This window comes from Prionailurus viverrinus, chromosome A1 (assembly GCF_022837055.1).
Source record: "Prionailurus viverrinus isolate Anna chromosome A1, UM_Priviv_1.0, whole genome shotgun sequence".
NCBI classification, from domain to species: Eukaryota; Metazoa; Chordata; class Mammalia; order Carnivora; family Felidae; genus Prionailurus; species Prionailurus viverrinus.
The window spans coordinates 14,496,681-14,523,025 of NC_062561.1; the positions used below are offsets into that span (position 1 = coordinate 14,496,681).

General features: G+C 38.3%; 1 protein-coding gene across 9 annotated transcripts in view; it reads left to right on the forward strand.

Moving 5' to 3' along the window:
- NBEA (neurobeachin) overlaps positions 1 to 26,345 on the forward strand; it is a 680,460-nt gene that overhangs the window by 604,124 nt on the left and 49,991 nt on the right. For all 9 annotated transcript variants that reach the window (XM_047854707.1, XM_047854709.1, XM_047854711.1 and 6 more), the window contains 2 exons: positions 258 to 377; positions 12,813 to 12,965. In XM_047854707.1, the coding sequence (XP_047710663.1) occupies positions 258 to 377; positions 12,813 to 12,965 (273 nt within the window). The remainder of the gene's footprint in view (positions 1 to 257; positions 378 to 12,812; positions 12,966 to 26,345) is intronic.

Genomic DNA, 26,345 nt, shown 5'->3' on the forward strand with positions numbered 1-26,345 from the left:
CACTAGTATTCCATCATCTTATGGGTCAGAAGACTGAAGCCCAAGAAGCAAAATGGACTGACATTTTGTGACAAGTGCCTCAGCAGCCCAGTCAGGCCCAGACAGGTACCTCCTGACTCCTGGATGTAGGCATCTTTCCAGGTCCCTGCACTGTTCCGACCTCGTGAGGGTTTCAAAGACAGTCATCTTTTATTTCGGGTGGAACAAGGCCAGTTGTGTTCAGAAGAGTCAAATTCCTGATTCTTCTTTTTGCTCAGGAACCTTTCACAACCTTCTTCCTCAATGCAAATGATGGAAAATTTGACCATCCAGATCGAACCTTCTCATCGGTTGCCAGGTCATGGAGAACCAGTCAGAGAGATACTTCTGATGTAAAGGTAGGCTCTTTTATTTGTTGATGCTAATTTAATTTCAAAAGTGCTGAAATCTTGATTTTTTGACTTAATTGGCTATCTAAGACATTTTATACTACAGTTTTCTTCCATCGTACTTTAAAATCATGTGGCACATCTAACCTAAAAGGAAACGAGAGGAAATGATCATGAGCATCACAGAAAATGATTCAGAATTCATTTATGTTATTCAGTTAAGGTATTTTCGTTATTTCAAAAAATTCCTATCTAATTTAGATCGAATAATCTGGAGATGGAAAGAAGAGGCCATAAATTGCTTTTCCTGCTGTTAACTCAATATTTGGCCCATTCCATAAAACACAGCAGGAATTGGATTTGACCTTAATGTGTCATATTGTTATAGCTTGCCCAGCTTTGGGTTTATGTAGCCTGGGGCAATTAATAAAGCATTAATGACAAGACCCATTTAAAATGTAGGCTTTTCTGTACAGCCTTAGCTTTTACTTGACTGTGCCTGGGGATACTATGCAACAATACACATTAGATTAAACCAACACACACACGATACTGAGGAACAGCCAGGGAGCAGAGTAATTTTAGTTGGTACTACTTTAACTATGGTTAAAGACAAAGATTTGTTATTCATTTACATAGGCTTTTGTTTAAGAAAAGAAAAGGTTGTATTCAAAACAATAAAATACATTTGTTCTCTCATCTTTTTCTCTGATAATGAGATATGATCAGGTTATTGCATAGGTGTATGTGTTTCTTATCCTAAGCCCTCTTTCTTCAAGGCAGATTTTTTCCCCATCACTGCCACTCATATTGTTAGATAAAAAAAAAATATTATGGTATTATTACACTTAAGGTCTTAATCCAACAAAAGGCAGTGAACTAAAGTCAAAATTTTCATATTTTTGCTTATCTATTGCAAACATTTTTAACAAGGCAATTACAACCTTATGGAACTGTAAGAAAACTGGATGAGTACAACTTTGCTCAGTTCTTTTCAAAAGTGGAAAACAAACAAAATGGATCTAACAAGTGTGTAGCTAATCCATACATTTTGTTTATTGCTATCAAAGATAATTCGGAGCTGTATCCACATTGTATCAGATTTTTTTCACGTGAAAATGCCTGCTCACTCTTATTAGACCTCATCACAAAAAAGAAAATTGGCTTTTCAGCCTAATTCAAAGATCTACCCCTACAAACCTACTCACAGATCAGTTAATCACTCTAATTTACATAGTTTTAGACTTATTTTCTATCCTGAGAACTTTATTGATGCTTCTTATCACCAAAAATATCTCACCAAGTTACAGGTCAGTCTCTGATGACCAATGTTTATACCAGGCTTTTCCCTCTTAAAACTGCTAGGATTTCTCCCGGCATATTCCCGTTGTAGAACTTTTAAGAAATGCATACATTTTGTTACCATTGTGTTGCTTTGGTTCCTGGGGGTCACATCACCAATGATAGTGGCCATCACTATCTGGGGAGGTTTTTCTCTTTTTTATCCTCAAGCAGCTGTGCTGAATACAAACAGGACCTATTCCCCCAACCCTGGACTTAATTAGTTCATAACAAGCTCGTTTCCCCAGGTTGACATTGCATGGATTTTCCCATCTTCCATTCCCTTTCATATTTTATGATAGGTGTACCTTGAATATCTTTCCATATAGATCCTTTCTTTTTAAAGGCTGCACATTGCGCACATACACAATAATTTATTTTGACAATCTCCTGTTTATAGATAGCTTGTCTTTCTCTCTGATTGTTACTGTTAAACACAGTAGTGTTTACACTGTGTAGTAAACAGCCTTGCAAAGTCATCTTGATGAACTTTGGGTATATATGTAAAGGCTAATTTCTACTAATGGCTAAATGGCTATACACACTTTTAATTTTGGAAGATACTGCCAAAGCATTATTCACAGAGATGGTAGTTCACTCCCTAGAGCAGTGTGTGAGGATGCCTCCTTCCCCACAGCCCCCCTCATCACTATTTTAATAAATGGTGTAATTTTTGCTAATCCGGTGAGTGAAAATAGAGTTGTCTTTGTTTGGGCTTGCGTGTCATTAATTATGAGTGAAACTGAGGATTTTGCATATATTTATTGACCTGTAAACTTACTCCAGTCTTTTCCCATTTTTCAGTTGGGTCATATGTCTTTTTCTTATTGATTTGAAAAAGATCTTTGAAATTGCATCAAGTTGCATTACAAGTATGTTTTCTCAGTCTTTTTGTTGTGCTGTATTTCAAGTGTGTGTGTGTGTGTGTGTGTGTGTGTGTGTGTGTGTGTGTCCAAATGTATCAGTCTTTCCATTTATAGCTGTCAGAGTTTGAGGGAAAGTTAGAGAAATTTTTTGGCAATACTGGTAGTAACTTGAGGTTTTCTACATTCATGTTTAAATACACTGATCAAAGCGCATAGTATTTTTTTCCCTCTAAAATAATACTTCATTTAGCAGGGAAGAATATGTTACCAAGAGCAATAATAGCTTTTCTAACTGGGTGTTAAAAACCTAAGCTTTTGATTTCTTATCCCCAAGCTGTTAAATAAAGCGTTGGATATAAATTTAAGGAACTGCAATTCCATTTGTGAAGAAAAGTATGTCTGCTGTATTTACTTAGATAATCGTTTAAGAAAGAACTAGAATAGAGTAGATGGCTTTATTCTGTCTCTCTTTATTAAGATCATTCTCTTCCTGTGATAATGAATACAAGCTGGGCAGAGATGGAGTGTTGGTGAAGTGACCTTTCAGGAGCCAGTTCCCCTGAGTTAAGTCAGACTAGTTAGTTTTTTATTTATTTATTTTATTTCCCTTTTCTATAGTAGTCTTGGTAACACTGACATTCAACTTACTGGAGTTCTTACACTAAGATTCCTTAATGCCTTCAAAAGTTGTTATATTACTTTTGAATAGCTATGTAGATGTCAGAAAAGGTAGCTGTGACAAAATGTCATTAAGGTGACATAGTGTAAATTAATACAGTTAATGGAGGTGCTCACCACTGACTCATTGACCCATTATGAGCTCTTGTGGAATTAACGGATGCCAGGGCATCAATCTTTTGAAAAAAAGGGAAAAAAGAGATGGCAGCTTTAAAACCTTGCAGTGAATTATATTAGAAAAGTGAAAACGTCTGGGTTGGATTTGATTTCTCTAGGAAGCCATATAATGGTATGCTCTCTCAGCAAAATATATTAAACTGAAATGTCAGATTTGATGCAATAGGTATACAATTATGATAGTGTTAATAGTGGTCTTCGATCACTCTAAGACATACTTTCAAGTCCAATTTCTCAGCAGCTTGAACTTGTCATAAGCTTGTAAATTAGAAATTGTGTTTGAGGATATTTTCTTATTATTGACAGAATGCATATAACACTATTAACTGTACCATAGGGCTTTAGTGTAGCTGTTAAAATAAACCAGAAATCACATTTACAGACACATAATGCCTGTTATAATATTCATCTTGCCATTTCTTGAGTAATATTTGGTGTCTTTCTGTACTGTTTTTCATTTAGGAAATCTTAAGCTACTTGGACCCTTTCCTTAAAGAGAAGCTGATTAACAGAAACCTATCAAGGGGAGGAGAGTAAACAGAAGAGCCTTTATGTGAAGTAGGCAAGATAGTGCCGAAAGTACCTCTGAAGGAGCACACTTAGAAGTTACGATAGTAGAGTTCATTCTTTTCGAATGGTTCTCCATAGTTTTTAAACATGCTTCTTGGTTAGTTATTTGACACAGTCTTCAAAACATCCCTGTGAAATAGCTGTCATGATTCTCGTTTTGTAAAGAAGGTTCAGAGATATTAAGTGGCCTGCCTAAGTTCACACAGTGGGGAAGGAGGAAGCCAGAAGTAGCACTGAGGTCTATTCAGTTCTTTGCAGCGTGTATTCATTGGATAGCAGGCTGCCGTGATTTTCCTGCATATGATCATATAACCACATCCAACCGCTTTAACTAGTTTGGGATAATTGGACCATCAAGGTTTACTTTAATCATTTATTGCTGTGTAACAAAACACCCCAAACCTTAGTGCCTTAAAAAAAAAACTTACAACCCTTTATTTCCCCAGAGTTCTGCAGTCAGAATAGGGTTCGTCATGTATAGCTTGTCTCTGGTTCACCTGGGGTCAACTGGGGTGGCTTGTCTGGGTCTGGAGGATTCAAGCTGACTTTACTCACTTATCTGTTGCTTTAGCAAGAATGGCTGGAACAGCTAGGGCCCGGCTGGTCCTTTTTCTTTACATAGTCTTTCTAAGAAAATCACACTTTTTTTCATGGGGGTTGCTACCAAAAGGTTGAAAAAAATGGGAACTGCAAGGCTACTTCATGCCTAGGGCTTAAAACTCCAATAGTGTTGGGGCACCTGGGTGACTCAGTCAGTTAAGCGTCCAACTCTTGATTTCAGGTCAGGTCATGATCTCATGGTTCCTGAGTTCAAGCCTCATATTGGGTTCTGTGCTGACAGCATGGAGCCTGCTTCGGATTCTCTCTACACTCCCCTCTCTCTGCCCCTCCCCCACTTGCACTGTCTCTCTCTCTCTCTCTTTCTCTCTCTCTCTCTTTCAAAATAAATAAATAAACTTAAAAATAAAAAAAGTCACTTAGTGTTACCCCTATAGCATTCTGTTGGTCAAAACAAGTCACAGGACGAGCCCAAATGAACTTTGCTTCCTGGTGAGATAAGTAGTGAAGTCACATTACAAGAAGACATGGTGGTTAGAAGGATTTTTGTGACCATCTCCGCAAACAGTCTACTAAGGTCCTCTCTCCGATCACAGTTCACATTCCTCCTAAATGCAAAATATAATCAGCTTGTTAGCTACATCAGGCTCAAAATCTCGTATCTCATATCTCATGGTCTATATTAGGTCCAGATACAGATAAGGTGGAGAAATTCCTAATTAGGATACCTGGAAACTAGAAATACAGCTTTTCTGTCCCATGTACACTCAGCATATGATGGTGAGTCAGAAACAGGTGAACCTCAACAGACTCTGTTCCAAAGGAGGGGATGTGGGAGTTAGATAGCAGTGGCTGGTTCATAGGGATTGCAGCCAGGCACGTGTGGTCAGTTTCCTAGACTGTGGGGATGGGTCCTCTGGGACCTTGGCTTCGCCCTCTGAATCAGTTTTCTTTTCCATAAGAGATAGCCCTTGTTTGCAGCTCAGTGGCTTTCTCTAAATGATTATAGAAAGTTGGGACCAGGTCACCTTCAGCCTCCTTTAAAATTCTGTGCACTTGGTATATATCAAATTATAGTTCATTATTAGGAAAAAGCTTTCACTCAAAACTCATTTTGAGGTAGGATCCTTTCTACTTCTGCACATGAGTTAAGATGCTATTTATAATGCCCTTAAGATTCTTAGAATCCCTCTGTGTAGCCAAATTAATTGGTCTACACTCCACCACCTTGAATTTTGCTGAGCTCGGGTATAAGGTGGGATACAGCCACGCCCTTTCCCCTCTGGCCATATTTGATTTGCAGCACTTTGTAATGGACCTTTGTTCTGAACCTGTTTCTTATTTTGAGAATCTTTTGGCATCAGAATACATTGTCCTAGGCCCTTATATCTCCCCTAAATATTGCTTTAAAACTGAGCTGTTTCTTCCTTAGCTCAGAATACCTTATCCATAGACCATTCAAAGAAGCCAGTGGCCACTTTCAGCATTCTGCCTGCAAATCTCCTAAACCAGAGCACAAGTTCATTAGATACTTTTTCTCTTATTTTTGAAATTATTGCAAGAAACAGTCTTGTTAATTTTCCACCACCATGTAACACCGGTTGCTTTTCTCCTGCTTGCTGATTGATCCTCCAGACTCTACCCAGTCTCCTCATGGCCTTCACAGCCTCTGTCTCCTTCCTGGTCCTGATGCCAGTGCCATATTTGAGTTTTTATTACTTCGCACTCCACTCCCAGGCATCAATTTCAGTTTCCATTATCTATTACTGTGGAACAAAGCACCCCAAAACTTCGTTTTAAAACCACAGCAAGTATTTATTTGTTGACAGTTATGCATTTGGAGTTAAGGCCCAGCAAGGATTGCTCACCGCTGTGCTCCACGGCAACAGCTGGAGGGAAAGGGCCGGGCCACAGAACCCATCGTGGCTTCACGCACATATTCCGTCGCCCATCTGAGCTTGCTGGAATAGCTCGGACTGTCCACACATATCTGTCCCTTTCTACAATCACTCCAGCAAGGGGGCCACACTACTTTCTGTGACGGTCAGCTTCTAAGTGGATAAAAACAGAAGTTACAGGGCCTCTGAGGTCTTAGGGTTCTCTAGAAGCCCTACAGTGTCATTTTTTCACATTCTGTGTGTCGAAATGTGCCTGCCCATATTCCAAGGGAGAAAAAGTAGACTCCACCACTTTATGGGATGAATGGGAAAGTGGAAATGCCAAAGAGGACACAGAGGACATGGAGAGGTCTTTGAAAAAGTTCTACAAGCAACTAATTTTAAGAAGTTAGAAGTTCTAGTTTGGTTTATACCGTTCAGTTCAATCTGATCATGCATTTAGACAAAACGAAAATCTGAAGTGCAAGTAACTTATGAAAATATGTCTGATTAGGCTAGTAGGTAAGATACAAGATTGTATGTTTGATAAAAACATTTTAGTCATCTGAATTGTCTACATAGGTATGCATTCAAACAAACACCCAAAGTGACAGCTTTGTTACTGGTTACAGTATGTGCTTTGGTACTGGGGCAAACTCAGCAGCAATATTTTTGATCTGCATGGAAAAAAAGTAGATAGAATAAATAGTCTCTATAATATATTTTGCATAAAGCTATTAAATGCATTGTTTTACACACTGTCCCCATTTAATCCTCACATCTACCCTGTGAGTTAATTACTATTATCATCACAATTTTGCATATTGAAGAAACTGATTTTTTTTCCAAAAGGTTAAGAAACTTACCCAAGCTAGCAGGAAGTCCAGATTTAGACTCAGATCTACTTGATCCTGATGCACATAAAGTAACACTTCCTTGCTAGAAGAAAAGATAATCCCCAAACTGCCTGCCCACCCCTTTTCCCCCTTATCTTCAACTAACTGGTCATCCTAAGTACCCCTGCATTAACCAACACAGCCTGAAAACCAGGCCTTCAATATTGTTCGTATCACTCTTTCATGCCTGAAATTCAGGAGATGATAAACATATAGCAATAATTGATTCATTTTTTTTATCTCACACATTTGTATTGAGTATCTATTATGTACTAGGCACCATTCCTACCAACTGAGTGGTGTGAACCAGAGAGCAAACTGGACAATGATTCCTACCGTCATGGGAGTCCCAGTATAGTGGGACACAGGAGCTATATATATATATAGATATATAGATATATATATGTATATATATATATATATACATAGATATATATATACACACATATATATATAAAGAAAATCAGCATCGCTATGCAGAAAATCAAAACAGAATGAAGTCCCTACAGAATGACTGGGTTGCTGCTTCAGAAGGCAAAATAGAGAATATATCAGCAGAGACCCTGGATTTAAAGTGTTTGATTTTGATTTCTGGCTTTACCACCTATTTCCACTGTAATCATTAGCAAATTACTTACCTTCCCTTTGCCTCAGTTTTCATGTCTAAAAAGTGGGAAGAATGGGAATGCCTATCTCATGAAATTTTGCCAAGATTAAGAAAATATATGTAAAGCACTTAGAACAGTACCAAGATATAGTATGGTACAAATAAATTCTGCCTGCTGTTTTAAGATTGAACGACCAGAGGTAACATTTCAGCTGACTTCTTGTCTTGAAGCCAAGATACAATCATGGCCATCTTCTTGGATATAACAGCTGAGTCTCAGAGATGAAACTCTTCTTATTCTTTAGGTTTTTCTTTTTTAATAATCAAACCTTCTAAATTATATACACATGAATATAAATTATATACTATTGTCCTGCATTTATATGCTAACATTACATTTAAAAATGCTATTTGAAACAAGATTTTTTTTAGTCTTTTAATTTTAAAAATTAAAAATTAAATGGAGACATAAACATTTACACTCACTCTGCTGCTTTAGCGACTTCTCCCTAGACTTCGTGAGTTCACTCTCTACCTTCCCCTTCGGGAAAAAAACAAACAAACAAAAATCCCCAAACCTCCCCAGCTCAGGACTTCAGGCTCAGTCACATATAGCTCTGGTCTTTTGAAGCTTTTAGGGGCCTCACAATTAAGCTGAGCTCCAGGAATTTCTTTATATCTGCCTTAAAAATGTGTCTGTTTGTGGCTGTTCCCTCTATTCAAAATCTGAAAGCATTTCTTCCACTCTTCAAACCCTCAAATCAGGCTTCTAACAGCTTAGTCCAGCATCTCAGTGAACACCCTAATTAGTGATCACAGTCTGATGGTTCAGATGAGGACTGGAGTGGAGGACACGGCCTTCTTGAAGGGATGGTCTGGAAGGATCATCTGGAAGGCCCTAGTAATGCTACCTTTTCATATAACTGGCCTTGCCTTCCCTGAATGTTCCTGATGAAATACTTAACTCGTCCTCCTGACTTCCTGTGTAACCATCAGGGCAGAACTTTCTTGGCCCTGCTTCGCTGCTTCTCCTTGGTGGCAGCCAGCTTTTAGCCCCTTCTTATGCCAGAGAGTTTAAATTAAAATGAAGTAGGTCTTGTTTCTTCCACTTCTGTGTTTGGGGTACAATTTTGTCAGCAACTTTACAATGAAATTTTTCTGTATTTTAAAGTGAACACTTTTATGCTGCTAAACCTCTTATACATAACTAAGCTAAGCAAGATCATGTTTTCTAAGCTGCAAACATTGCCCCTCGAAGGGTACAAATGTTATTTTGGGGGTTCATCCTTCTTCTTTTATATAATAAAGTCCTTCACTGGCTCCTTTCCAATCTTGAGGCATTCCTCCAACCATCTGCATATTCCCCAGAAGATTTCTAGTGATATTAAAATAACTTTACCTAATATCTTCATCAATAGCTTAGTATTTAATGAGCACCTGCTACATATAAAGTATAACACCAAGAGCTACGAGGGATCAACAAAATATAAATCTTGTAATATCAGGCTTGAAAAGCTGCTTTGCCCAAACTGTTATTAATATAAAATCCTAGGGCTTTGTTGCCTTTGTGAATCTAGTTTAATGACATTCAGGAAAATAGTATTATAGTGGTAAATAGGTTAATAATAACCAGACAGTTTATGTGACCCTAAACCACAGGGGGGAAAAATGGAAATAATATATTTGGAAAACATTACGAAGCACCAAGACAGGTGAAGATAAATTAAGACTCTTTGGGCTGTTTAAATAAAAAATAAATTTATGTTGCTTTATCCATGTGGCTATATCTCTCTGTCCTCAAGGAAGCTTATATAGTCTAGTTCTGGAGATAAGACATGAACACAAATAACTGATGAAAGGCAGTAAGGGAAATCCCTGACTTATGTGAGTCTACTACATATAAATCACCCTGCAGACAGAGCGACTGCGTGATCTTACATTCTTTTCCCCCTTTTGGAACGCTATTGCTGTTCCATGTCAGATAAAGAATGGGTAATGCCCAAACAGCCATATTCTTCACTTTTTCTACATCCTTTACTAATTGTCCGTGTTTTCCCAACCTGCGAGAGTATGATCAAAAGAATATCGTTAAGTTTTACCTTAATGCATTGAAATGAGAAGTTAATAATTATTGTGTTGGTCAGCTCCGGCAGCTATATTTTTACCATAAGCTAGGGAACTTATAAAGAACAGAAATGTATTTCTCACAGTTGTAGAGGCTGGAGGTCCAAAGCTAAGGTGTCCACATGGTCAGGTTCAGTGTCTGGTGAGCACCTGCTTCCTGGTTCACAGACAGCCATTGTCTTGCTGTGTCTTCACGTGGCCAAGAGACAGGCTCCCTCAAGACCCCTTTCAGGACACTACTCCCATTCCTGAGGGCTCCACATCTAATTCTAATTACCTTCCAAAGACTCCGCCTCCTAATACCAGCATAGAGGACAGAGTTTCAACCTTTGCATTTTAGAAACATCAGATCATAATGATTATGCGCTTCTGATTGCATACAGATCAATGAGAATGGTAATGATGCTTTGCTTCTACCTTCTAATCAGTGATCACACACCTTTACCAGATTGCTCCTTCAAAGCAATATAAGATACACCATCAGTGTGTACCCAGTCCAGAAATCAGCTGATTACGGTCATTGCTGATAGAATATTTCTGAATCAGTGTTTAGCTCTTGTGTTACCCACTAACTAAACTGTATCACGATTTGCAAATAGGATGTTTGTTTACCTGTTAGTTTTTTTTTTCAGCCCCTTCTCAATTTCCCCTTTTACATACAGTTCACTGAAAATGTACATTAATTTATGTTAATTTCACCATAATTCTCCTTCCCCACACTTTCTTGTGGCCTTGAAGTTGTGTAGTTTGTTGTTAATGAATGACTGTCTTGCAGTGTGAACCACCTAATTCCCTCTGTTCTTTGCAGGCCCATCCTCACCTCTGTCACAGGTTACCCTCCCTGCTGAAGTCCCACAGTCACCACAAGTCACACTTGCCCTTCCCCCTTCCCTCCTGTTCTGCTTGCTGCTTCTGGTTCCCCTTCTCCCCACATATGCACAGATGCCCAGTCTCTGTCCTCTGCAGTCCAACCTTTATGTTGCCACCCAATGTCTTGTTACAAAACAAATCTGCCCAATAACACAAGATCCAAACAGCTTAGCTTGGCATAAAACTTCCTTCATCATCTGGCTCCATATAACTCTTACCATCCCACCTCCCCCATCTTCACCTACCCCCCCATATGGTCCTATTCTCCACCCACACTCAGTCCTTACCCCTTCTTGATTATACTTCCTGTTGGTCCCCTGCCCCCTCCCCCTGCCTTTATCTTAGCCAGAGCCAAATTCAACTGTCTGGTCTCAAGTGAAGTCTCTCCTGACTTGCCCTGCATTGTCTGCCTTCTCCTCTGTGCTTCCTTGTACTTGGTTTCTACTCCTCTCGAGCAGTTATTATTGTGTATTACAACCATCTGTTTGTGTATTTACCCCACAGAGCAGATTATAAATTACTTGAAATAAAACCATGTCTTGTTCACTTTTGTCTTCCCTTGTACCTGTCGCAGTGCCCTGTACCCAAACTTTTATTATGTTTTATGTTTTTTACAGCTCACATTTATCATCATCAGAATGGATAATAATCAAATTCTCACAGAGCATTACTAAGATAAACACCTACTTAGGTCATAATAGACAAATGTTGATTTCAGCAGGAGAACCCATAAAGAGAAAGCTTTTGTGTATGCTGTTCTTAGAAAGTTAATAATTTGATTTATTTGAAGATATCAGCGTCTGGTGTTTTGGGATTTTTGTTTCTTTGTTTTTTTTTAATTTTTCTATGAATCTCTAGAGAAGACCACAGGAAGAGTTGAATTTCAGGTACTACATTATCAGTGTAGATCATATTACATAAATAAATGTCCTTATGCTTTTCACGATATAAGGTTAATTTAATCTTCATCTTGATATTTGAAAAGATTGTTGTTGTTGTTTGTGATATAGATGGTGTACATAAAAACTACAGTGGTTTATGTTTTTTTGGTTTTGTTTGCATTTTCTCCCAGTTACTTAAGAAACTGACAACAAAAAAAACATTTCTAGGGTCATAAAAACAGTTCATTTCCATATCTGATTTGTTCTAAAGGAACATAAACCTCATATTAGACATTGTGCATCAAACACGAGTTTGCTTGAATCGTGTTGTTCACGCCATTTTTATATACAAATAACACAAGATGTCTTTGGATCCAGTTTATTAAGAAGTTACCATTCAGGTGCCATGTGTTAAACATTTAAAACTTATTGTCATGTTGTATATCATCTCTTCATTGTGCTTAGTGATAGGTACAAAAGTAATTAATTGTGCCAAATTATAAAATAAAAGTATTAATCATTTTATAAAAACATATGTAGTATAATTGACAGTGTGATCAAAAAGAAAAGTAGAAGATATTACATGATTTTTAACCATTATTGGCAACAACTTTTTTTTTAATTTGAGTATTAATAATATTCAGAAAAGGTTGTTGAGCGTCATAGACTTGTAGATATAGCTTTACATATTTGTTTAATAATACTACTAGGAACTATTGTTGATTCTGTAACCCTTTTAACTAATTGTAGCAAGATAAGATTGAAAGTCTTATAAATTATCAAATAAAATGTTCAAGAAAAATATTGCTCTTCTCCTTTCTTCACCTCTCTTCCTTCTCTTCCTCTCATCTAAAGAAAATCAAATACAGAATTGAATTAAATAATAAACTATTGGATTTAAAGAAAGAATTGAATTTGGTTTATAGTTAACAAGTTATAATAGTTTTATTCAACTCACTTTTAAAGTGATTCAATATGTCACATTTTTCTTCCTGGCAGGAACTAATTCCAGAGTTCTATTACCTACCAGAGATGTTTGTCAACAGTAATGGATACAATCTTGGAGTCAGAGAAGATGAAGTTGTGGTAAATGACGTTGGTCTTCCCCCTTGGGCAAAAAAACCTGAAGACTTTGTACGGATCAACAGGATGGTAAGAGAGATTTTGTTTTTGCTTGAGCAGTCCTCAAGAAGTGAAAATACTCTGTTGTTTTATTTTGTTTCTAACTATTTAGCAAATTGTCTTTTAACATCTGTAAACACAAGGTTAAAATTTTAAGGAAGAAAAGGCAAGCATTTTACTATTGTCTTTTGACATCGTTCTTTATTGTGGAGTGGATTTTCCTTTCATGAAGACTAATAAAGGAATGGTAATTCAGTTATATTTGCTCCCTTAGGAGAAGATAATCAGATGAGCATCTGTTGACTAATATAAGATATTCTAAAATGCTTGAAATAAATGGTCATTTCTTATTTTTGTCTACCGGCTAAATCTGTACTCTTTTTTGACTCCTAAAATATTCAAAAGCAAATAATTTACATTGAGAATATATTTGCGTGCAGGAAATTATAAGTTATGAAACATATCTTAAAATATAATATACTTGTCTTTAAGAGAACACCTAGTGAACATTCATAGATTGAAAATATCATTACTTTTTTAAATCTATAGGACAGATACCTGGTTGTTCAGATAGAAAATGTGTAAATAGGGAAAAAATGTATAAATAGGGAAAAAATGTATAAATAGAATGTTTGCATGTGGGAACTTTATAGCTTTTGGTATATTTTTATCCATTATTTAAGGAGATTTTAATCTCAATGTGGCTACAGTATATGGAAATGAACTACTTTACCAAACAACCTCCCTAGTGTACTATTATTCTTGGTAAAGTGAGGAATTATACTAAAAAAGCCAGTGACCCAAAATATGTATATACTTCTTAATATTTTTAAGTTTATTTGTTATTTATTTTGGGGGGGAGACAGGGGCAGCATGAGCGGGGGAGGGGCAGCAAGAGAGGGAGAGAGAGAATCCCAAGCAGGCTCTGTGCTGTCAGTGCAGAGCCCAATGAGGGGCTTGAACTCACAAACCATGAGATCATGACCTGAGCAGAAACCAGAGTCAGATGCTTAACTGACTGAGCCACCCAGGTGGCACCCCCCCAAAATATTTTTTTAACCCTGTTTCACTCACTCCCAATTTTTTCCAACTGTCTTATAAATGTATTTTATTTTGCTTTTACACCTTATTTGTATGAATCAGAATCCAAATAAAGTCCACATTTGCAATGGAGTTCACATAGTCCTTAGTCCATTCTTTTAGTAAGACTTACATAATTCACATATGTCAGGCAGATAGAATTCACTTACTGTACAGTTCACCCACGTAACATAAAAAAATAAATGGATTTTAATTTTTTTACAGAGTTGTGCAAACATCACCACAATCAATTATGAACATTTTTATCACCCCATAAATAAACCCAGAACCTTCAGTATCTTCCACCATTTTCCCCAGCCAACCCTATGCACTACTAACCTACTTTCTGTCTCTACACATTTACTTATTCTGGACATTTCACATAAACAGGATCAGATTATATGTGGTTCCTGCCTCTACCCCCTGATTTTGTATGTGTATGTCTCTCTTTCTCTCTCTTTTTGTGGACTTCACTGTCAGTCACATGATCCCCTCAATTTGGAGCTCTATTTTCTTTTTTTTTTTTAATGTTTATTTATTTTTGAGAGAGAGAGGGTGTGTGAGCAGGGGAGGGGCAGAGAGAGAGGGAGACACAGAATCTGAAGTAGGTTCCAGGCTCTGAGCTGTCAGCACAGAGCCTGATGTGGGGATCGAACCCTTGAACTGTGTGAGATCATGACCTAGGCCGAAGTCAGACACTTAACTGACTAAGCCACCCAGGCACTCCATATATTTTCTTTCTTTAAGAAATACTTTACCAGGGCACCTGAGTGGCTCAATTGGTTAAGTATCCAACCTCAGCTTAGGTCATGATCTCACAGTTCATGGGTTTGAGCCCCATGTGGGGCTCTGTACCTGGAGCCTGCTTCAGATTCTGCCTCCCTCTGTCTCTCTGCCCCTTCCCCGCTCGCACTCTGTCTCTCTTTCTCACACAAAAATAAAATAAAACGTTAAAAAAAGTTTTTAAAGAAACATTTTACTTTTGGGCTGCCTGGGTGGCTCTGTCGGTCCAGTGTCCAACTCTCGATTTCAGCTCGGGTCATGATCTCACGGTTCGTGACTTCGAACCCTACGTTGGGCTCAGTGCTGCTGGTGCAGAGCCTGCTTGGGGTTCTCTCTGTCTCTCCCTTTCTTTCTGTCCCTTCCCTGCGTCCTCTCTCTCTTAAAGAAACTTAAAAAAAATTTAAAGAAATATTTTACTTTTAATATATTTTATTTTAGAAAACTGTTGCTCATGTGGTAGACCTACATTTAAAAGTAGTTTGTGTATATTATCTGCAATCTGGTCTCCCCCTTTGAGGGAATATCATGTATTTTGTAATTTGTAGATATGATTTCTGACACTTTTCAACCTATAAATTAGTACTTCCAGATACATGGGGTTATTTCATGCACCTCCTTGAATAACAGATAATTTTTCAGTTTGTATTTTGAATGTGAAGGATTTATACTTCTATGATGCATTATATTTCTAAAATCTATACTTATTTTTAGAATTGGCCATCCATTTCCATGCTACTCTTACATACTTGAATGCTGCCAGTAATGTCAGTGTAAGGATACGGGATCCACAAATTCAACCCTAGAAACTGCTGCATATCAGTAGCTCTCAGTCACAGCATTCCACAATACACTTGTGGAGCCCAGAACTGTGCCTGACGCAAAGTAGTTGCTCAGTAAATATTTGCTGGGTGAATGATTGAATCATATAGGAGTAATAATGTCAATGATTTCAATATGTGGTCTGTTATGTCCAAACTAGTTAAACTGAACGAATCCTCCATTCAGGCGAATAAAGTAGCCAAAAATTGTTGGACCAGATTTTTCTCTTGTTCACACGATCGCACCCAACCGATTAAACAGAACCTTTCATGTGGGTGCTAATAATGAATACCATATTGGAAAGAGTGTGACTTAGAGTTTAATAATTTCCTGCTCTTGAACCTGGGCTCTGCTGTTTACTAGCCTCATTGCCCTGGGTAAATGAACATCTCTGGTCTTCCCATTTCTCACCTGTGAAATGTGGAGACATACTTTATAAGTGTTTTTTTTTAAATCATTATCGTAAAATGCATTTGCTTTCAGTGTACAATTGAATGATTTTTAGTAGATTTACAGAGTGGTGTGACCATCCCCACAATCTAATTTTAGAACATCTCCATCATCCCAAAAAGATCCTGTGCCTATTTTCAGTCACTCTCTATACCCACCTCCAGCCCTAGGCAACCATTAATCTGTTTTCTATCTCCACAAGTTTGCCTTTTCTGGACATTTTACATAAATGGAACTGATTAATACGTGTTCTTTTGTGTTTGACTTCTTTCACCTGGCATAGTTTTTGCGATCAATCCATGTTGCAGCCCGTGTCAGTACTTGGCTCTTTTTCATAACGGCACTCCATGTTTTGTTGATCCACTCATCAGTTGAACATTTGGGTTGTTTCCGCTTTGGGGCTGTTGTAAGTAATGCCGCTCTGAACACTCCTGTATCAGTCTCTATGTGGACACACGTTTTAATTGCTTTGGGATGTATACCTAGAGTAGGGTTGTTGAGTCATGGTAAATTTATGTCTAACTTCTAAGAAATTACCTAGTTTGCAAAGGGTCTGTACCATTTTAGGTTCCCACTAACAACGGATGCCTGTTTCAGTCCTTCCGCATCTTCACCGACACTTGTTATCGCCTGTTTTTTATTATAACCATTCGAGTGGATGTGAAATAAAATCTCATTATGGTTTAATTTCCATTTTTCTAGTGACTAACGATGTTGACTGTCTTTTCATGTGCTTTTTAGATGCTGAAACATCTTACATGTATTTTAATAAAACATTAAGTAGTGACTCAATACAGATACAACCTTTGTGCTCCTCATTAGTGAAATGCCTACAGAATTAATAATTTTGTTAATGATATGCCTAACTGAAAAAAGAAAAGGCATCTGTGCTTCTAAAAGCAAATCCTCAAGGTAGCATCATACACAGAATGTCTTGAATACAGGGAAAGAGAATTATTATGGATATGAAACCATCAGGTAATTAGTATTGATATAAACTGGATAAGACCATGCACTCTTGACTAACTTTGCATAAAAATCATGAGGCTTCTGGGGCACCTGGGTGGCTCAGTCGGTTAAGTGTCCAACTTCGGCTCAGGTCATGGTCTCACAGTTCATGAGTTCAAGCCCCACATCGGGCTCTGTGCTGACAGCTTAGAGCCTGGAGCCTGCTTCCAATTCTGTGTCTCCCTCTCTCTCTGCTCCTCCCCCGCTCATGCTCTGTTTCTCTCTCTCCTTCAAAAATAAAGAAAAACATTTTAAAAAATCACGAGGCTTCATTCATCTAATATGATGGGTAGTAATATAATCCAACTGAATAAACATTCCAGATAAAATAAGTTTCTAGATTTTTATAGTGAAAACTTTTTTGGAGACTTGTTTTTTCTAAACTTTATCACTCCTTCGCTCCCTATCCTCTTATACAAAAGAAGAAACTTCTTCTCTCTATTATGAGTACCCATTGTTGTTGTATGAAGGATATACTTCTATATTCTTTTTATGTTTTCTTCTGTAAATTGTGAGCTATCAGCACACTTCCCTTTATAGCCATACCAATTCAAATATGTTGTTTAAAATCTCCAGTCTGCAAAACCAGTTAATCAAATGTATCAAAGCCTCATGATCAATGAGTCAGTCAAATGCTAATTGAGGCCCTGGAGGAAATGTATATTTTGTAGCTTTGGTAGAGTGACTGTATCTTCTGCCTCAGGTTTTATTGGTCATTGTTTGATCACTTCCAGTGTAGAAATGTACCAAAACATGAAATGACAAAATTCTGCCTTTAGTAAAGTGGAATGTTATTATACACGGTGCCCAGTTTGCACCCCTTCCTACAGCTAGCTCTACGGCTAGTAGCCTACGACATTCTCCTGACTTCTCTGGTGTAGCTGCTTACATGTTTTTCTCTACTGTCCTCACTCGAAGAGTTACTGCTCACAACTGCTGCAAATCGGGATGTACATACGCTAATCTTAGTCACCTTACCCTGTAGCCCAGTGATGGTCCTGAGTCATCCCAATAGGAAGGTTGACCAAGATGCAATAATGTCATCCTTATACCCTGTGCCATTTTTGAGTGTTTATTCTTTGTCGGATACTTGCTAGAGCTTCAAATACATTATTCTTTTAATCCTCAGAAAGTCTTTTAGGAATTATCTTGGAACCCAGAGAGGTAAATGACCTTGCCCAGATATCACCTACTTATCTAAGTGGCCGTGTTACTATCCACAGTGCTCAGGATAAAATGATGATTTAAGGAGCTGTGGAAAGGGAGAAGGGAAAGAAACATGTCTTCTAACAAGAATCAGTACCTTGGGGTCAGTGGAAGAAAAGAAAGAAATGAGTGAGCATTGAACCAAAACCAGCAGGATGTTCTGGCCCCAACAGCCATGTAGATCTGACTTTCTGAGATCTCATTTCTACCTCTTTCTCCCCCAGCCCTTACCCTGTGAGGCTCCCTTTCCAGCGGGTGAGACCTCTGCTTAGAGTGCAGCAGTTGTGAGCGGAAGAAGACTCTTTAACTCTGCAGATGGAGGAAATGTAAACTTTAGAGGCACACACAGGATTTTAGAGCTGGAACAGATCTGTATTTCAATAAGGAGACGAAGACCCGGGAAGGCTACATGACTCACCCAAGTGCTTTTTCTACTTACCATACCTAGCATTGCAGATTGGAACTCTGAATGTCGTGTCTCCTGGACCCACTGATAGTCTCTGAAATGTCAGCTGTATATTTAATTAAATACGGCTTTATAGATCGACTTGACAACCAAAGCAGATTAGACTAATACTGTTTCCCCTGCAATATCTATTCCAAACACCACCTTATGAAGGAACTTTGGAATAGAGCTTATTTGTTATTTGCAAACTAATTATATCTATGCATGGAAGATTGCCAAACACCTAATTTTGACTGAGACTTAAAATTGAGTTTTAATTTAATTATTTAATTGAATTGTTCATGTGATCACCACATAAGATTTTTTAAAAAGTCTCTTTTCCTGAGAAATACCTGATTCTCACCAAATGGTTTCGTATCATTTGGATCTTAAGAGAATTAGGATTATTCATCAAAGAGAATTAGGATTTTTCATTGAAAGATACAGCCTGAGGGGCACCTGGGTGCCTCAGTGGGTTAAGCGTCCAACTCTTCATTTTGGCTCAGGTCATGATCTCATGGTTTGTGAGTTTGAGCTCTGAGTCCGGCTCTGCAGTTCAGAGCCTGCTTAGGATTCTCTCTCTCTCTCTCTCTCTCTCTCTCTCTCTCTCTCTCTCCCCACCTCCACCACTCACACACACACATGCTCTATTCTCTCTCTCAAGAATAAATATACATTTTTTTTGAAAACTTAAAAAAAAGAAAGATACAGCTTAGGGCGCCTGGGTGGCTCAGTCGGTTAAGCGGCTGACTTCGGCTCAGGTCATGATCTTGCGGTTCATGAGTTCGAGCCCTGCATTGGGCTCTGTGCTGACAGCTCAGAGCCTGGAGCCTATTTCAGATTCTGTCTCTCTCTCTCTCTCTCTCTCTCTCTCTGACCCTCCCCCATTCATGCTCTGTCTCTCTCTGTCTCAAAAATAAATAAACGTTAAAAAAAATTTAAAAAAAGAAAGATACAGCTTGAGAAATGATTGTAACATTATAAAGACAAGTTAAAGTCTAAAATAGATTTTCCCTCTTACTTCAAGAAAAAGCAAAATTTATAAGTATAAATTTTGAGTAATAAATTATTTTATATTTATAATTGCTCAGAGTACTTCTGTTGAATATAAATAAATAAACTACAAGAAACATTTTAATCCTGATACTAAACTTACCAGTTGCTCTAATGAATTACCTGACTTCTGTTTACATACCTCTTATATCTTGTCTTTCTATCAGCTCAAGTGCTGCTGAACAAACTTTCAGACAAAATATAGTGCTTCTTTAAAATAAATCTCACTATTTACTATCAATGTAAATACGTTGATATTTACGTTGAGAAATACGTGTGTTTATCAAGCCACAAGAATGTCATCAAGCCAAGTTCATACAACATACTAGGAACTATAAAGATTGCATATAATGTGGTGAATTAACTGTCCCTCAAAGATGTACTCACGTATTCAAAACAATTAAGTTTTATAACTGACTAAAATATGAGGGATAAATACTTGTGCATTTCTGAAAATGTCGTAAAACATTTTCAGAAATGCATAGTAATTTTTGCAGTTCTTTTTTCATTGAGGTATAGTTGACATATAACATATTATTGTTTATATGTATTATATATTACATTTTTATTATAACAACAAGTTCCAACTTGTTTTTGTGAAGAAGTGAAAGAAGCAAGCACTGGGGTTTTTCTTTATTCTAAGCCAAATCCCTGTTATCTTGTAGCCATTAATGAGTCAGGTAAGACTTTTGAACTAAATCTTTACTCCATGGAGTGAAAGGCTTTACCCAAAATCCCGCATATTTGGGGAAATCCAACTGCCCCTGTCTTGGTTCCGTGCAGCACCAGAATGCAGGGTCAGGTTCAATCAACCGTGTGTAGGAAGTGCCTGCTAGCACAGAACAGGTGGCTTGGGAAGTGTTTATTCTTCCTGTTGTCTTTCCCTGGGTTTCCCTAGAAGAGACCCTGAAGAATAGGAAGGGAAAGCTACCATGGCGTCACCTAGGCTCTGCATCCATAGCCGCCACTCTTGGTTGCATCAGAATTAGAGCTAATGGGCAGCCGGAGAGAGCTGCCTCTTAGAAGAGCAGTCCTAGACATCAGAGCGAGCAAAGGACGTCTTTTGAAAAGTAGCGTGTGTCTGCTCTCCTCCCTCAGTGTCTCCTGCGCTGCTTTCCTTCAGCTTGCAGTTTTTCTTCACAGTATTCTGTTCTTAGCTGACTTTGCTCCAGCTTCTGGTCCATTTCCCCATCGTACTGCTGGGAAATGATTGCACTGATGTCATTCAGAAACAATGTCAGGCATCTGTGTTAACAGTAGGAAATTTAATCAATCATGTGCCTCTCTCTCTCTCTCTCTCTCTCTCTCTCTTTTACTGAAGGAATAGTTATTGGATGAATGTTTCCCTAATATACAAAGCCTGAGTTATAACAGAAAATATAGAAGGGTTTAAATTTCCCACAAATTCCATGAACACAGCCCTCATTCTTTTATATTGTTTTGTAACGTTAAAAGTTTCTGACTTTGTACCAGCTGGGTAGCTCATGTAGGATTTAGTTCTTATGAAATAGGTTTAGAGAAAATGTGCTCCAGTATATTTATAATTTGGGCTGGGATTATCTTCAGTTATTTGAAGGAGTTCTTTGTCATAAGCCTACAGTATAAGATGAAAATGTCATATATCCCAAAGAAATGACATTCAGGGTGGTAAAAAAAACGTTCATTTCTTCGTGGGGATTAGTATTCTGTACCCATGAGCACATCCTCCTCCTTCTTTCAAGATGTCATTCAGGAATTCAAGGCAAAGAAGGCAAAAGTAATATTATAAAAAGGGATGACATCATTGACCATAAATCAGTTTTTATTCTCTCACAGCAGCAATTGGAAAGGTATTTGATGTATTTGTAGAAGTTTTTATGTGTAGAAATTTTTAGATAGGCATCTAAATTTTAATTTTTTAAAAATGAAATGGTACTTTAAGTTTTAAGGATGTATTTTTTTTTTTAGTTAATTGGTGTTCTAGTTATGGGAGATAACATATATAATTAATTAGAGTTGTTGATACCTTGTAAATATAGTGACAAGGATTGTGTTTTACCAAACTGTGAAATTCAAATTTTGGCCTCATTGGAAAAGCTGGAAAAGCAATATAGACACTTTGAGTAGATATTTCAATAAATTCTGAATGCATTGAGTTCATACGTCAAGAATTGGTTTAATTTACCCACACCCAGCTAGGCTGATTACAACTCACTCATGAAACATTAATAAAGCACTGTGTTCAGTTCTAACATGATTATAATCTGACCTCTCCACAAAGGACAGAAATAGAAAGTATCTCTGATAACATTACCCTAATGCTGGGTTCATCAATCATAATCTGCCCTTTTTAAAAATTTGTTTTAGAAAAAGGCCTTTCACGGATGTGCACTGATAATCTCATCCAGCCCTCAACCCACAGGTCCCTGGTGCTCCCGGACCACATGTAGAATGTTCTCAGTCTGAGCAGCAGTGCGACGTGCACTGAGGCAGAGAAAGAGAACTGAATGTCGTTTCACTTTTGCTGTATTACCTCCTTTATAAGATCTCCATGTTTTAAAGAAAAAAGTCTCTTTTTGATAGGTAACAGTTTGCATTTGGGTATATTTTTATGCTAAGAAAAAATGCCCTGTTCAAAAAAGAATTTGTAGTAAATGAGAATTTTTGGAGATGTTTTGCAGCAACTCAGAATACTGAGCTAGATGTCATGTGTTTGCGTGCACGCTCTGGCCCCTGCTAACTGTGACAGCTTGGACAAATAAGTCACCCTTAATCTCTTGGAGTTTCAGTGTCTTTCGATCTATAACTGGGGATCTGCCTATTCCATAAACCTTCACGGAGAGCCAGCTCTGAGTAAGGCATTATGGAAAACACAAAGAAGCATTGAACAGGGACCCTACTCAAAAGAAAGCTAAATTAGAGAAATTCTTTCTTTATCCCAGTCATTGAGGGCCTGTTACACAGTTCATACTTCTCTAGGCTCTGGAAACACTATCATGAGCAACACAGCGAGTGGCCTTCAGGAGCTCCCACTCTAGTTAGGAGCACAGACAAGTAAACGTGTAGTCTCAGCAAACACTGATAGAGGCTATCATCCATTCATTCAACAGATATGAGTGTTCAGATGCTGTTTTATGTGGCTGGAGTATACCAGTGAAACAGACAAAGATCCCTGCCCTCATACAGCTTACTATTGATCGAAGGCAGACAGACAACAAAATAGTAAATAAATAAGTAAAATATGTAGTATATGAGAAAGTAATCAATAGTATGGAAAAAAGATGCAGTGGAAGGTAAAGGGATCAGGAATACACAGATTGGTGGTCAGGATCCCCTCAGTGAGATTTGCATTAAGACTGGAAGGAGGTGAGGGAGTGGATCAAGTGACTGTCTTGGGGAAAGACCATTGCAGGCAGAAGAACCATCTGGAGCAAAGGCCCTGTGGCAGGGATGTGCTTCCCTCGGAAACCAAGGAGCCAGGGGGGAGTGAGCAGGAAGGGGCACCTAGTACAAGACTGAGCAGTACCGAGGTCAGATCACAGAAGGCTTTGAAGGCCACTGTAAGCACTTTGAGTTTTCACTCTGAGTGAAATGGAAAGCCATCACAGTGCTTTGGAGCAGAAGAGTGCCATGATCTTACTTACATTTTGAAAGGATTGTTCTGGCTGCAGTGTTGGGAGTGAACTGTTGAGGCACAGGGTAGAATCAGGCGTATCTGTTAGCAAGTGTTGTGAGAGATGATGGTGGCTTGGACCAGGGTGGTACCAGTGAAGGTGGTAAGAAATTAATCAATTCTGGGTGGGGTTTTTTTAGTGGTTTTGTTTTTAATTTTTAATTTTCATTTTAGAGAGAGAGAGAGAATGTGAGTGGGGGAGAGGGGAGGAGGGATAGAGACAAAGAATGTTAAGCAGGCTCCACACTGAGCTTGGGCTCCAATCCCACAACCTTGGGATCATGACCTGAGCTGAAATCAGCTGACCAAGCCACCCAGGCACCCCAATTCTGGGTGTATTTTAAAGTTGGAGCCAGCAGTCTCTTTCTGCAACTTTCTGGCTGTGACCATTTTCCCTAAGATTTCTGTTGGTTTACAGAGGCAAGTAAATGGTAGGGGGGACAGGCCCTATAAATGTAGAATGGTGATGGATAGAGCAGGAGAAATGGGATGGGGTAGAACATTTAGTGCCTTTTGTCAGCTTAGAGTTTGAGCAGAAATTTGAGCAGCAGGAAAAGCCCAAGTTGACATGTTTATCTCCCACTACACTGTGATATTTTTGAGGGCATGGAATGCTTGTTCATCTGTATATCCTCCAAGGCGAGGCTTGGCTTTCTAACATAGGATAGAGGGTCAGTAATTTGGGGCTGGAGAGAGATTATTTTCCCATTGTTTATTTGCATTTCAATGATACCCTGATACCCTGATACCCTCATACCCCTAGAGATCAGGGCTTTTGTCTTGTTTACCATAGTATCTCTGGGGCCTAGAATAACTGCCTGGCACATAATAGATGCTCGATATTGAATGGATGATGGATGAATGAATGAATGAATGAATGGCTGTTACCTCTGTTTGAAAACCTCTTCCCCCAGATGTCTTTATAGTTCACTTCCTCACTGTGGTCCTTAATTATCACAAACTCAAGGAAACCTTCTCTGATCACCTCCTCCAAAATAGCAATCCCCTCCTCATCCATGCATACTCCTTAACTTTCTTTCCTACCTTTCTCTTTTCTTTAGCACTTACTACCTTCTGACGTACTGTGTGTCTTACTAATAATTGGGGGGTGTGTCGATCTCCTCCCGCTACAGTGTGAACACTGCAGAACAGTATTTTCTTTTATCTACTGCTGTAATCCTAAAATCTATAATATTGTCAGCGCATAGCAGATGGTCAGTCAATAGTTACTGAATGAATGAATGAGCTTCTTTCCCACCCCTGACATTTTTTCCTTATTACCAACACTTCTTTCTCATTGCTTAATTAATTATCCAATAATATTTATCAAATACTTTTAATGTTAGGTGGGGTGCTATGGCAAATGGAAAAGAAGCATTAGATATGATCCCTATGTTCGAAATGCTTATATTCTAATATATACAGTATTGCAAGTTTGAAACAAGTGCTAATTGGTAATGACCCCATTTGTTTGTATAGCACTTTCCAATTTATATGCAAATTGATTTTCACAAGTAAATGTGTATACATAATCTTACTGCATTAAACAGGAGGGTACAGCTTTCAAGTGTCATAGAAATTCATAGAAGAATTCATAGAGTGTGAGCTGGAGAACTCAGGAAACAAACATTGCACTTGAGTAAGCAGGATGGCTAAGACCTCAAAAAGAAGCAGGAGGTTGAAATGCTTTCATCTTGAGGAGAAAGGAGCCACAGAGGCTCAAAGGTTGTACCAGCTGCTGTGTGCCCCGGGGGTGTGAATTGTCTGTGCTTCTTGGAGCCAGGAATCCTATCAGCAAGTCCCAAGAAGTCATGGTGGACGGTGGGATCATGATTTGAGAGGCCTTAGCGGCCAGGTAAAGTTTACCCTACCATGTTTTGCTGGGAGGAACCGTGGAAAATTTGAGATAGAGGATGACCATAGGAACATGATGGTTTCAGAAGTCTATGTCCCCAGCAGGGTACAAGACAGGTTAGAAGAGAGAAACAGGTTGAGGACTATTGGCAGTCGCCCATGTGGAAAGCAATGAGAGCTAAGACCAGGGTGGGGCGAGTGGGAAGGGAAAAGAATTCTCTGTATTTATACATCCAGTGAGCAATCACGTAATAGGATAATTTAAGTTCCCTGCAGAAGATGTAGCGCTATGATTCCTGATTGCTTAACTCTATGCAACTCTCTTTAAGAATTTTTTCAAAATCAGAAGCAGATTTTTGAGGCAATAAGAGAAGGGGCTTGGAAGTATTCTTGCTCTTATCTAGAAGAGGAGACGGAAATTCAATATTCTTTAATAAAAGAATTCAGGAGAAATAAATATTCTTTCCTGAGAGTTCATTCCAGCAGCCTAGTTTCCTTTTTCATAAGTTTCAGAGACACTTTATCCTAAACCTGCTGGAGAAAGAATCCTCTAGCATCTAATCCCCATGGGACAACATGGAAATGGGAATTAGGTAACTATTATCCATCTAAGAGATATCCCTCTACGGTGTAAATCTCACTCCTTATTTCCTTCCTCCCAGATCCCCAGGGCAGAATTATGGATTGGGAATTGGTTTATCTAGGCTTAAAGCAATTGCTTCTGCTTTTAGATATGCAAGTAGAGGGTAAAGCGAGCTATTAAGACCATTATAACCCTAATAGCTTGGTAATCAAGTGTTTCTGTATATTTTTCCATTGTAAGTATTTGCAACAAAATCTTGTTTCAGAGTCCAAAATGGGCTTGTGCAAGAAAACATAGTTCTGTAAAGAACAAATAAGCAGAGAGCACGTATTTAATAACAGACCGATACTCTTTAGAGTACAGTTAAGTCTCAGTGTCAGACTTCAGCTTTAGATAGGTCTTTATGCTTTCATTATGGGCTATCTAAAATTTGATTCTTAGATATGTATTTGATTTAGAGTTGGCTTTTAGATGTTC